The 14,641-nt window shown below is 41.9% G+C and overlaps 1 protein-coding gene across 3 annotated transcripts in view; it reads right to left on the bottom strand.

The window, feature by feature from the left end:
• The window catches only part of LOC121608331 (guanine nucleotide-binding protein G(o) subunit alpha), a 96,215-nt gene extending 85,756 nt beyond the window's left edge, over positions 1–10,459 (bottom strand). For all 3 annotated transcript variants that reach the window (XM_041939581.1, XM_041939580.1, XM_041939579.1), the window contains exons 1-2: positions 9,738–10,459; positions 8,872–8,914 (exon numbers count right to left, since the gene is read on the bottom strand). In XM_041939581.1, the coding sequence (XP_041795515.1) occupies positions 8,872–8,914; positions 9,738–9,855 (161 nt within the window). In that variant the 5' untranslated portion in view covers positions 9,856–10,459. The remainder of the gene's footprint in view (positions 1–8,871; positions 8,915–9,737) is intronic.
• Positions 10,460–14,641: the final 4,182 nt, after the last annotated feature.

Below are 14,641 nucleotides of genomic sequence, written 5' to 3'. Positions count from 1 at the left end.
ATATGTCAACATGTGTTATGTTACAGGCAATTTGAGTCATCTGTAAAGTTATGGAGCCTCCTGACAGACTGTTGGAAGGACTGTGACAGACAAACAGAGAGACAGGGAGAAGTAGGGCCACAGGTTTAATCAGGTTGTCCCAGATATAAGGCTGAAATGTAATTATTCAGCTATCCTCTCTTCCCCTGTGTCAATATTAATTACTTACTTTGAGGGATTCAAACCAAGGAAGGCCATGTCATCTAGTGGAAACAACTGAATGGGCTTTTCTGAATTCCAGAAACCAGATACATGGATCTGGTCTGTCTGAGGCACAGCAAACAGTCCTATCTGTCTTATTAGAAAGGGTTTTTATTTGACATTTGAAGTACCATATAGACATGGGGGCACAGTAAAATTCAATTCAATCTGTAATAATCTGTTCCAATTCAATTAGTTTGAACTAATGATGCTTTACCTGATTTGTTCAAACTTTTGATATGGATGGAGTAGGCACCCAGTGGGGATCCGGGGGGCACCCAGTGGGGATCCGGTGGCAACCAGTGGGGATCCGGGGACATGCCCTCCCAGAGAACAATGCTGGCCGTAAATGCCCAAATTTGGTGGTCTCTGTCACTCTTCCATCACATACAATGATCTTAATTATTGCATATTTTATAATGTATAACAATGTCTGCCTGCCCCATTGTAAACATGTAGTGAACTATTAAAGTAAAGGAGAGTTAGACTGCTAATCCAACCTTTTGTAATTAAGATGAAATGTATGATGTGGAAAAACATATAGACTTGATCACATACATTACTGCAGCAAGGTCTGTTATATCATATTTCATTTTAAGAACATGATTTGGGGCATCTGGCATCAGTTTGCATAATTGGTCAATGGCAAAAAATACAAAAGCGGTTTAAGGCAGTGGGAGGCTGAGGCCTCACCTCAAGTTTCCTCATATGACATAGGCCCTGTTACTGACAACCCTGCCTGTCTTAATGTGTGTTTAATGCATCTTCAGACATGGCTCTGCTGTCAAGAGCATAACGTAAATTAAGGTCATTCATTCAACCACTTTTTGTCAGTGATTAAAAAGATAAACTACTTCTACATCTACTTCCTGTCAGCATCTGCATGATGCAATGTGAAGCAATGCAATAGCCTCAGTTACTCAAAATGTTCAGTTTCTGTTCATCTATAACTTCAGCTGCTGATCATGAGGCTGTACTTTGTGGTGGTGTTTTGCTGAAAAGTGTTTCATTCCAATATTTTGTCTCGATGAGTCACAAACTGTACATGGAGGGGACAAACAATGGGAAAGAATCTGCCTGACAGGACAAAAAAACAATTGAAAGTTACTTTCACAAAAAAATGTGAAAATCTGTAAAGTAGTATTTATTATAGAGCTGCTGGATCTATTCAGTTTCTATTTCCTGGTACTTCTGTCCTCACTTATGTGTGGCACAAGCACAAAAACACAAACGTCTTTTCAAACATACACTCTTGGAGCTACAAACCCAGCCACAGTCACCATCAGCTGACATATCAGCTGAGTGCGGTCACTGTAACAAGACTCCTTTGTCTCGCAGTGCGCTGAACTGACATGAAATCTTCCAAATAGGTCTAACACAAAAAACACACTCACACAAGCACACAGAAAAAACACACTCAATTGTGCATGAGTATACAAGCACGCGCACGCGCAGACACACACACTCACACAGTACAAATTTCCTCCGACAAAAGACCTTTGTTTTTTCTAAGAAGGCCTGATTAGCGCACAGACCACACATAAAGTCATACCGACCTGGTCTCATACAACTGTGCAAACAGAAAGAAAGACAGACATGGCTTAGAGAAGAAGCACCCTTTAATGTAATAAAAATAAAAAGGGAAGAGGAGAGGATAACAAGGACAGAGAGAGACAGAAAAATGAGCTCCATATTCACAGCGACTGATGTGTTACCACCAGTAACTCAACTGCTAATGAATCCTGACAGGACACACGCTGTCTGATTATTCGCAGGTAGGCTGAAACACCTGAAACTGTAGATCTGCAGAGCTGTGACTACATGAGGCTCGCCAGAGCTTTCATGATTTTCGGAGAGGGGAGGGTGAGGGGGAGGTTTTCTAGGACTGATACAGACTACCAATTTAAATGTCACGAGGATCAGTTGATCTGATACCAGTCGTCAAATGGTCCCTGTTCTCCTGCACAAGACACCTGACAGAAGCAGTAACTTTTAACTGGTGCCTAAGTGGGATGCATGTTATTTTAGAGGTAAATCTAAGACTGGCAGATAAATGTTTTTTCATACATTTTTGTATCATGTGGAAACTGTATAAACAATGCAATCAAGCAGTTATAACAAGCCAATTATAGTTGACATAATGACATAGTTATAGTGGTTGTCTTGAGCCATGTCAGTCCCATTCACTGGAAATGTGACGGCTAAATGTACAAACATCCCAGTTTACAACTCAAGAGGACCCTTCTGGTCTGGAGAAACCAGACTGATGTCAGCCTTTCTGTTTCTGCCATATCAGTCATGTAGTAAACACACAGCAGTAATGGTCTATAAAGGCTATAAGGCTATTTATACACAGCGAAGTCTACAGTTTAGTATGCTACATCGATTTTTAACAAACTTTTAAAATGGTCTTAACAGCCTTCCTCACACATCTGCGATATCTCTAAACGTTGTGTTTGTGTCATTGTCTTTAAATGGCGCTGATGACTTCCACACGTCAAACACTTTTAAATGTTAGCAGCACTGCTTTTAGCAGCGGCAATATTTCGGAGGAGCTGTCGAAAAGCATCCACAAACATGCTTTGACTGTCAGAAGAAGAGTGTTCAAAGGTAGATAAAAACTGAAAAACACAGTGTGGAGGTGTGTGTCATGTGGAAAGACTGGCGGGAGTGAGGTGAGGTGTAAGTTGTGTGTGCATGCTTTGACGTGTTGTTTTTCTGCCTATTTACAACATGCAAACGGGATTCAAATGCTAAATACACACACTGTTATCAAAGGCTGCTTGGACGTGCCAGCGAGCACATGTGCACACGCAAACACAGCTATCATGAGATGTTGCCTTGCTGTTATTTCACAGCTCAGTGACGCAGCCAATCAAATCATTCCGGTGCTGAGCACGCCCATGGCTATATTTAACCAATGAAGGATGACTATCTGGCTGACGGACTGTTTTAGATGACCAGTTGCGGGCTGTCTCTTCATGCAAGCTTTAGTTGGTGCCAAAAAAATTCCCCCCCCCCCCCCCCCCCAACACCCCGCCCTCTCTCACCCCCTCCCTCTCTTTCTTTCTAAGGCTAATAATTATCAAGAAGAACAGAGTCCAGAAGAGGAGTAGCCTTTGCACCCTGTCCTTGACAACCCTGTCCTCGTCCCCCTTTCTCACTTCCTCTAGCTTGCTTAATAAGTGAGAATATGTTCTTTCACTTGCCAGCCTCTCTCTCTCTCCTCTTGCTAAAATGGCTTCACTTCCCTCTTCATACCTCCCCAACCTCATTCACACTCATCCTCCCTTTCCCCTCGTCTCTCCTCTCCTGCTTCTTTTCACACTCCCACATCAATTGAATTTTCCTCCCTGGTTGCTTCTGCTGGGTCTCCCTGTAACTCGCTCTCTCTTCTCCCATACTTGTCTGGCTTCTCTCTTCATCCCTCACTTCATTCTTCACCGCTCCTCTCTTCATCCTTACCTCCACCACTTTATCAAGTTCAGTCTATGCCCACTTGCGAACTGCTCCTCTCTTCCTTTCCTTCTTTCTTTCTTTGCACTGGGCATTTATTTTGCTTCATTAAAACTCCCTTTCTGTGTCCCTCCATCTAAAACCCCCACTCTCAACCTCTCCCCCTCTGCCTTCCTGCACAAAACACCACCTTTTTTCCCCTCAATCTTCCTCCCCTTCCCCCTTTTATTCTCCTCTTCTGAGGCTTAAACCTAATTATCTTGTGTTCTAGAGACACCACACACACACTCACACGGTGGGAACAGCCTGTGGGAAGCAGTGCAGCCGTGAGGGACGGACAGCGTTTGTTCTCCCTTCGGCCAGTCGCCTCCGATCATGTCAGCGCGGCACAAACACACACACACATTGTAACAGAGAAAGCCAGAGCTGAAGAAAAGGAGGAAGACAGCGAGTGAGAAGTGTAAATTCTTCACACAGCGACTGACTGGCTGAATGTGTTTGATGTTTCTTCTTGTTCAAATCCTAATGACTTAAAGAGTAATAGGACGCATATTTTCACGGCTACCACTCTCCTATCAAAATAATCAGAAAAAAAATAACAAAAAGGTTGATTCATTTTCTGTGTATATTCACTGACAAGGACAGCTGCCTAAAATAGAGTTAGAAAGTCTCAGACCTAAGACAAAACTGCACTGTGGCCAGCCCTGTTCACATTATCATTTCTCGTACAAAAAAACCAAAAAAACTTCAGACAACTGATAAAGATTTAACCTGATCACAACACAAAACCAGTTATAAAGAAGCAGAACTAAATGTTAGAAACAACTGTCATTTGATTCAAATTCCAAAATGACTGCACATACAAAACAGCTACTTTTGGCAAACACAATCAATCCTCATTTGTACATTGTAGTACACTGAACTACAATGTACAAGTGAGGAATGATTGTGTTTAAAATGCAGAACTGTCCATGTATCTTGAGCCCCAACGGTGTTCATTCTAAGCATCTATATACAAGGGTAATGAAATCGTGATATGTCATTGGCTCTCACCTGTTTGGGTTTATATTAGTAAGTCTTTTATTGAACTACAAATAAACATTGTTGTGCGAGCAATGTAGGCCATCTCTATTGCTGCTAATTAGTGCCTGTGAGCTGCATTTATACTGTCACGTCGCCTGTTCAGAGTTTATACAGTGTTATATGGGTCGTAGACTGTTAATGATTGAAAAAGATATGACCTGGAGAGTTAATCAAGTAAGAAAAGATGTCATGGTATGACTCCTCTGGCTGTCAGGTGGCCTGGAGAAGTCAGATGGACTCATTGTGCTCATTTCAAGTAACTCTCTGCAGCCAGAGGGCTGCCTATGTAGTTTCTGAACACGTTCAACACTAACAAGACTCATTCATGTTAGGATTATCAATTTATTTTAAGGGTTACGCCAGTTCCATTTAATTGGGGGACTATAAAGAGACAAATACAAAAAAAAGAAAACAAAAAATTAACACAGAGGCCAAGATCTCATGACTTTTAGTCCTGCATTGGGATAAAGCTCCAAAAACACACACATTTAACAATACTTTTTTCTCTGACCCACCAAAACAACATATTTTATCCTCTCAACTCTACCCTTCCCTACGTTAAGCTTATTTAGGATGTTGTTTTGTTTGTTTTAGTGTCTTGTTGAAAATAGCAAGAGCTCCTCTGTAAAGTCCATGCAAATAATTCAACTAAATAAATAAATAGCTTGCAAAATTAGTAATAATTTAGCATGAAAAATATGCAGTTGCAATTTTCAAATTTAAAAACCTCCAACTTACTTTCAGCGCTAAAGGCAGCGCACCTCAAAAATCTATCAAACAATAGCACACACATTTTTTACGCAACATGGAAGCATGTGACACAATTTACATGTATTAGTCATTTGGTATTACCACTGTGTAAACAGATAGTAACAGAACTTATGATTGATAATGCATCAAGACTACTGGGCCAGCTCTGGCTTGTAAATTGGATGTATTGCCATTATTGCTAGCAAAATAATATCCGAGTGGATATGTTAGTTGGCTCTCACATAATTAGAAAAGTACAAAGGGGAGCAGGGATGCGCGTGAACCCACCACCGCAAAATAATAATAAAATAATAAAATTATTTTTCTCACTCACACATAGTGAGCACTGCTGGAGAGGTCAGTTTGCCAGCTGGACAGCAAGAGAACCTTTGCACACATCTAAGCACACACACACAGGCTCCATAAACAGATGGTGCCACACACGAACACGCACACGGCTCTATGCACGAGAAAGAGATGTGCTCACACATGACCACGTCTCTTGGGTTGCTGGCCCAAAAATTACGCTTCACATGTTCCTAAAGGTTCTAAAGGAAAAACGTTTTTCCTTTAGATTCCCTTTTTCCGCACAGTCATGCTTTTTCTTCTTCTTCTCCTCCTTCCCCTTCCGTGTCTTACAGATTTAGTTCTACATTAGATGGTACTATGGCTTCACACCTCGATGCTCACTCATTCATACACAACTTTAATCCACTCTCAGCCCTACGCCTCCCTATCGTTCTCTCAGACACACGCACACACACACACACACACATACACACAAACACAAACACACACATACACCAAAGTGCACCTGTGCTCCCCACAGAGATATTATCAGTGCTTCGTCATGAGTTATTGTCACTCAGGAATTTCATCATCTCAGAAACCAATCGTAGGTGTTTCAGAAGAAAGTTTGGGAAGACACAGCATGTACTGTCTGCTAAATAGTTGTAGCCACCGATCATTTCACAAGTCACTTCCTTAAAGAACAGACAGAGCAGACTCAACCTTATCAGGGTATAAGGTGGCCACAGTTGCAGTATTTTTCCACTGTACTGTACAGAGTGGTAACAGACTCCTTATTTTCACTCACATGCACAGCTGCGGCACAGCTCGATGTACACAACATAAAATCTAAATCTAAATCTAATCCACTCATCTCTGTCTCTCTCTCTAACTCTAAAGAGAGCACACACACGAAGACACACACACACACACACAATTGGTCACTTGAGCACGCCCCAGATGTTCAAAGCACTGTGAAAGAAAATGCAGTAAGGGCTTTCCACTTCTCTGATGCGGTTCCGGAAATAGCAGAGCGTCTCTGAACAGGAACGTTAAAGCTTCCCTAGCAGGGCGCTGTCCACCACTTGAAAAGCAACCTTCCTCTCTATAATAGCAGATGCCCTTTGTAAAGAAATACAAACACTTGTATGTACAGTATTCTTGAAAATATACATTTTGTTTTCACATTGCACTACTCAAGCAATAATTCCAGTTTGGAAGACATTCTTTGAACTTGTGCAAACAGAAACGTGGCCCTCCTGCATTTACAGTATATGGCACTATGTCTGGCTGGTGTAAAGCTTCTGACATGACCACAAGAAATCCCTCATGGTCAATACACCTTAACAAGAAGAGATTTTGTTGGGGCCCATCGTATCACACTGCTCTTTATCCGCAGATAAAGGCCCCTGAGGAGCATGCAGAGTGTATTAAATAAAACCTTGGAACAACTGTTAGACAGTGTAGTTTGCCAGATGCAGTTCCATCAACTCATGCATATGCATAAGCAAGAAGAGCCTGTAGAAACAATCAGACAACAGAAACACGGAGGTGGCATGGCTGGAATAACTGAAAGAAGTGAGCATGGTGTGAACCAGCTAAATGGAAACTGCCTCTATTTCTGTCTAGAAATACTGTAAAATGCATTCAATAGTAATCTTATTCAACCATGATGTGTGTCATTGGCATGTAGCAATGGATCACCGTCCTTAATGCAATGCAATGCTGGCATAATAAGCAAGTAGAAGGACTAACACAGCCATCTATTAACATTCATTTGCATCACTCCAAGTCACATGTATGATTTACAACAGTTCAATGCCTTCAATGAATTCAGTTGCTCTAAAGGTTATGGCCTACTCTCTCTCTCTCTCTCTAAATATATGTACATATATATTCGATGAACCCACTGGGAGCATTGGTCAGTCAGTGTGCAGAATGTTCTGTGCAGCTGGAATGACCATTAACAGCTGAGAAACAGGCTCATCTGGATCCACTGAATCATGTTCTTATGTGATATGTCACTATATGACCACAACCAAAGCCTATTATCGGCTAAAACGCACCCAGCTGTCTGTAAAATGACACAGCAGAGGGGACTGATGAAAAACCATATGTCACAACAGGATTACAGATAAAATGACAGGGGTGGGGGGTGGGGGAGGGGTGATGGGTTGATGTGACCTTAGAAAGAGATCTGGTGTAAATCCCGTGGAAATATTATAGGATTATCATAGTGATACAGTAAATACAAAACTATTAAAATATCATACGTTCTGCACTAAGCACCACAGATAAGTCCCTATAGGAGTATTTTAAGGACATTATAATGACACCAAAGTAGAAAAAAAAAAACAGACAGCTTTAATTAAGTCGCTAAACTCACTGTTAAGTACCACAGGTACACACCAAGTCCCAACAGGAGTAAAGCAGGAGTACGTGGTGGTATTCTCGCAGAGCTACATTGGACTAGTTAGTAAGTAGGCCTTCGCAGACAGGGACACAGCCAACAGGCCACACGGCATTTACGCGCTGGGATTACAGACAGCGGTGGCAACTGATGGTGCCATAGAAAAAAACAGAGCTTTCATATTTCCAGGTGCAGCCAATGATTATATTCATTATCAATTATTTTCTCAATTAATGGGCAACAAAATGTGAAAAATGCCAGTTAAAATGTCCTAAAGATGAGGTGACATCTTATAGTGTCTCCTTTAGTATGATCAACAATCCAAAACCCAAAGATATTCAGTTTCCAGTGATATTAAACTGAGCATATCCACACATTTGAGAGGCTGAAACAAGGACAAGCATTGACACAGGGACGCCTGGGACAAGGCCAGTTCAGGTTGAAGTCAGGGGTACGACAGGATGACCAGTCAGGCTTGTCCAAGACAAAACGTGACACAAAATCAAGTTGCCACCAAGCTACAGCTACGCTCGTTTTGACAGCGTGAAGTGTGCATGACGCGTGTGAGAGACAGAAAGAAAGAGTGAGAGAGGGACACACATAGGAACTATAGGGTTATTAGACCGTGCTTATTACAGACTTACTTCATCTGTTTGACGATGGTGCTTTTCCCTGACTCTCCAGCCCCTGAGGGATAAGAGACAAGAAGACAATGTAAACAGGGTGTGTGTGTGTGTGTGTGAGGTAGCAAGATGGAGAAAGAGTGAGAGAGAGAGAGAGGGAGAGAGGAGGGGGTTGGAGAAAGAGAGAGAAAGAAAGGGAGAGTCAGCCTCTTAAAAAACCTAAGTGGATAAGAGCAGCAGCAGCAGGGTGGAGATAAAAAGATGGAGTAAGTGGCTGCACCTTTTCTTCCACAACATTCCCTTTTTATTGCCTCCATCTATTACTTCCACCCCTCATCTGTTAACAAATGGATTAAATACTTACAGGCTACTTTCTTTCCCACAAAGAATCAATGGAGAAATCTGCCCCCCTGAGCCAATGAGCCTCCCCTGCCTGAGCTCGGCCCTCCTCTGCTGCAGACTGCCATTTTTTTTTCTGACACCCATCTGCAGTTATCATCTCTGATGTTGTTCCCACCTTTTACCTGCACCCTGACTGATTCTGCAGGGTGAAAATGGCACACCTTTACTGGATAGAGTCCTAATGTAGCAGGTGGCCTCAAAGTGATGTAATAAGGGTGTGTTGAGGTGGCAAAATCAGGCAAATCAACGCCTCTTTGCCCATATGTTGTGTTTGCTTCACATCATTGAATTTTCTGCTTATGCTAGACGCCATGATTTTTTCATTTATTTCCACCACTGCCTTAATTGATGATCATCTCTTGCCAAACACCCCCCACCACCACCATCACCACCACACCTTACACCCCCCCCACCCCCCAAGCGCTTCATGTCTGTGCCGAGGCTCCACAGGCCCTACAGTAGCCCACGGTCGGGAATTCTCTTACCGAGCAGCAGCAGTTTCACATCTTTGGCCGCGGTGAGACCGTCCTCCTTGAGGTTTTTCTCGATGGCTTTGCTCCGGTCCAGAGCCGCCCTCTCCTCTGCGCTCAGAGTACATCCCATGGTTAGAGAACACAGCTTGAGAGCGTTACCGATACCGGGATCCACGGCAGAAAATGCAAGAAAACGCTAGATTGGATGAAATTTGTGCGTGGAAGCAACGCTGGTTGCAAATCCGTTTTTTTTCTCCTTTCTTGGTTAATTTCCTCCCTTTCTGTGCTGTGCCTTCGATCCCTCTAAGATCCCTCTGTCTCTTTCTTTCGCTCTCTGGGCAGCTCCCTCTCTCTCGCTCTCAAGCCGGGGACAAGGTACCGTTAAAGCATTTAAATCACGGATCCGCTCGGTTTGAACCACGGCGCAAAAACAACACGATGTAGGCTCCGCAGTTGGTTGTTTCTCAAGCGTGGTCTCGGCGGTGGTCTGTCGGTCCGTCCGTCCTCCGTCTCTCTTCTGTTTGACTGTCGGTAAATCACGGTAACGGTTCTCTTCTTCTCCACTATCGATGGCAGGCTCTGTTTTACTGGGCGGCGGTGAGCAGCGCTCGCATCGTTTGATTCCAGCACGGCTTTCTCACGGCGGCTCACAGTGGACCTTCCTCGGTTTGGCTCCTCCGGGCGGCTGGGACTCGCTCTGTAACGCTACTGCCTCCCGGTAGCTCCGGTAGGGACTCGGTCGCTCCTCAGTTCATTCGTTCAATTGCAGGTTGGTGACGTCAGAATAGTGAAAAAAGCGGTGGAGAGCGCATCCATCCTCCCAGTGGCGCAGCCTGGTGGCGCACTCTTATAAAAGTACCTTGACAGGCTTTCATAGTCCAACACTAGCCTTCATGTTCCACAGATAAATATAAAACGAAATTGCCACAAAAAAGATGTATAATTGATAACCAGGTCAAGAGCCCCCAAAAGTTCATTTGTTGGCTTTAGCTACCGTTAGCAAACATATCAATCAAGCGCGTGCGTGTTTTTTCTGCCAGCGCATGAATATTTCGATTTGGATCAAATGTTATGTGGCTGCAGGTGTGTACATGACTCAGCCAATCAGGGCTGATACCGGACATGCTGCTCACCTTTAAAGATGTCACTTAGCTAAGCGTGACTTTCATTGGTAGGTGAGGCTTGCTAAATTGCCATGAAGATATGGAGGTCAGCTGTTGTCATGTGACCTAAGTATGACATTTAGCCACACAATAACAGTTGCTCCTGTGTTCTGCTGAAAATGTTCTGGTTGTCCTTATTTTTCATATTTTACAGCCATGTTAGGGACATATGGCTCAAGTGGTGGTAACGTTGGGTGGTAGGTCCACCACTTTGCTCCAGACAGTTATATCTCAACAGCTACTGGATGAAATTTGTTCGACATTCATTGCCCCAAAAAGATGAAGCCCACTGACTGTTATGAGTGTCAGCGTTTTCCTCTCACACCACCACGAGACTGACACTGTTGGTTTGAATGAAATGTCTAACGACATTCCCATCAGCAGCAGCTGTACTTGTATGTGTTTAGGTCTAATTAGCAAATGTTAGCATGCTAACATGTTACAGTAACGTGGAGAACATGATAAACTTTACACCTGCTAAGCATCAACATAAAAAATAGCACAGCCTCACGGCATAGTTCTTTGTTCATTATTTTGTCTTTAATTTCTAGCTATGTTATAATTAAGAGTTAAATATATTGCCATATAACAGGCTTCATGATGTCTGATATTTTGTATTTATTGACATTTTTCTTGTGGCCTTGTTTCTATGATATTATTATAACTATACACTTCTAAAATTTGTATCATTGGAGACTCTGTCTTAATCTTGTTTCGCAATCCTTTTTGTTGTTTGATGCTTTAAAAGTCTCAATATTAAGTTTAGCTTTTATGTAAGCTTAATCGGGTTCAGTTGATAAGGTTGTCAATAGTCAGACAAAACTAATATCATTTTACTTTTCTTCTCAAAAGGTGTTGAATTGGCTTGCAATTGGACCAGTAATATGTTGTTCAGTTTAAGGCAATGCTTTCAGTATACAAGGGCAATTATGTTATATAACGTCAAAAATCTATGCACGAATCTCATTTAATTTGACATGCTGTGGGAGGCAGCTGTTCCATAACATCCTTTGATTGAGCTGTCATCTCCACACAGTCACTTTATCCATTTGACAAAGGGAGCCAAATTATCGCAATGATAGTGTGGTTTGCACAGTAATAAGGTGTCCATCATTATCATCACCAACAACATCAACAAACTGACATACATATATATAATAAAATAATATTCATTACATATAGTGCACACCACAAATGGTTTATTGATTTCAGCATAAAGGCAAATATAGGTTAAAAAAATATCTAATGCTATCAAATCCGGAGTTATGAATGGCATGGAATCATTTTTCAGTTGTAACAAAGTGACAGGGCACACTAAGCGCCCATGCTATTGTCATGACCCGTGCCATGCACGCCGGTTTTGTTTAGTTTTCCTCTTCTTGATCCGTGCTGTTGCCCCATTCTGTTATTAAGTGTTTGTCCATGTGCTGTCTTTGTCCACATCCAGGTCCTGTTTCATGTTAGTGTATTCCTAGTGTTGTCTCAGCCATGCCTTGTTCCTTGTAAGTGTTTTCCTAATGTCTTCATAGTCATGCAATGTTTTATGTAAGAGTTTTTGTATTGTCTTGTCTCTACCCTTGCCCGATTGTGTTTGTATATTTGTTAAGTTTCCCATTGTGTCTTGTCTTAGCCTGGTTTTGGTTACTTCCTGTTTTATTTTGAAGGTTCATGTTATGTGTCTTTGTGTTGCTTTACTTCCTGTGTTTTCCCTCCGTGTGATTGTCTGATTGTTTCCACCTGTGTGTCGTTACTGTTCCTCCCTTGTGTATTTAAGTCCGTATCTTCCCCCTTGTCCTTGTCGGGTCGTTGTCTGCGTTACCTTGTCTTGTTCCCTTGCCATCAGCCACAGCCAGTCATAGTCCTAGTCACAGCCTTAGCCACAGTCATAGCCTCATAGTGAGTGTTATTTGTGGAGTTTTCTTTGTTCTTGTCCGTGTCGTGTTTCAGGTAATTGTCTCCTTGGTTTGTCTTTGTCCTTTGTTTGCTACAGTCCCCGTAGGTTTGTTTCTTGTCTTTGTTCTAGTCCATGCCTTGTTTCATGTTAGTGTTCCTCCGTCTTAAATGTTTGCCATAATCCCTCAGTGAGTGTTATTTTGTTGTGTTATCTTTGTTCATGTCCGAGTCTCTGTTAATGTCGGTGTAACCTTGCTGTCTACGTTCTCCACCACAGTCATAGTTCAAGCCATAGTCCCTTAGTAAGTGTTTGTCATGCGTCATGTAAGTGTTTCTTGTTGCGTTACCTTTGTTCATGTCCGTGTTTCTGTTCAGGTCTGAGTTGTTCCTTGTTTCGTCTTTGTCTTTTATTGTCCACAGTTCTAGTTAGTTTATTGCCTTGTTCTTGTCTTTGTCCATGTCTTGATTTATGTAGGGTCCCTGTCCTTAGTGATGTTTGCGTTTCTCTCATTAGTTTATGTTCCATGCCCTGTTCCTTCCATAGTGTTATTTGTTTGTAATGTAATAATTTGGTTTATGTTTTCTTGTCATAGTTATAGCTTAGCCGATTTATTCTCCTCGTTGAGAGCGATTTTCAGTTTGATTTCTTTTGTTATTTAGATTCTTATTCCTCCGTTTGCTAGGAGTGTATTTTGAGTTGTTAGATTTTCATATCTAGTTCTTTCAGTTGTTCAGTTCCGTTTCATAGCCCTTTGTGTTTTCCTTCTTCGGGAGCGTTTTTGGTTTTCTAGGTTTGTAACCATAGTGTTTTTGTTGTGCCATGTTTTATGTATGTGTGTTTCTTGCATTGTCTTAGTCGTGCCATGTTTTATGTTAACATCATTTGCTAGTCTCGTCTGTGTCTTAAGTTGTCTTGTTCCAAGTTAGTTCTTGTGATTTCCCCGAGATTTGTTTTTTGTTGAATTAGCTTTGTGTTTAATAAATTCGTTTAATTTGAATCTAGCGCATCCCTTGGTTTGTCTGTGTTCTTGTCCGTGCCATGTCCTGAGTGAGTTTTCCTTTTATTGTATTGTCCAGAGTCTTGTCTCTAGCTTCATTGTGTTGCGTGTTAGTCTATGTTCCCCCTAGTGTCTGCACCTGGGTTTTCCCTATAGTTTCCCCTTAAATCCCACCTTCCTGACAGCTATGGATGAAGCTGTCATTGCCTTGTTAATTTGACCTTGTTCTTTGTGATCCAGCCAGTGAATGCACACTAATAAGAACTATATGTGCTAGCCCCTCTGACACCCCTGCACTAGAAGACCCCTCTGTCGAATACAGTGTCTTGGCTTTCACAGCACGCATTTGAATTAACACTAATGTCATCCAATAATGATACCACTAGTCTCTAACCAGCCCTGTAAGTCTTTATCAAAATCTCGATTGCAAAACCGTACATTTCTATTACGCAACCAGTGAGATACTCAATCAAGTTTGTTTTTGGTTGTGGTATTTCCTCACTAAGATAAAACATGTCAGGCAGTGGAGTGCATGCCTACTTTTCCCTTTTCCACACTTGTTTGGTTCCTGCAAATCATACAGTATCAGTAACATGTAATTACTCAGTGCCACTCCAAAATCTCTGAGCGCTGTACATTCAAATTCACAAACAGAAATGATCTTCAAATATGTATAAAATACACCTACTGAGTCTCCCACCAACTGGCACCTTGTATATGAAATCTGAAACTTTAGTAGGAAATGAATAAACAATGATTTACTTATGAGTGTGTTTTTTGTAAAGGTGTTTTTATCTTGTAATCAAATCCAATATATGTTAATTGCTCTTTGTATTAATGGCTTAATATGCAAAGCCTCCAA

The sequence above is a fragment of the Chelmon rostratus genome, chromosome 6 (assembly GCF_017976325.1).
Source record: "Chelmon rostratus isolate fCheRos1 chromosome 6, fCheRos1.pri, whole genome shotgun sequence".
Classification (NCBI taxonomy): Eukaryota; Metazoa; Chordata; class Actinopteri; order Chaetodontiformes; family Chaetodontidae; genus Chelmon; species Chelmon rostratus.
The sequence above is the reverse complement of the archived record's forward strand: the minus strand, read 5'-3'. Positions and strand labels throughout refer to the sequence as shown.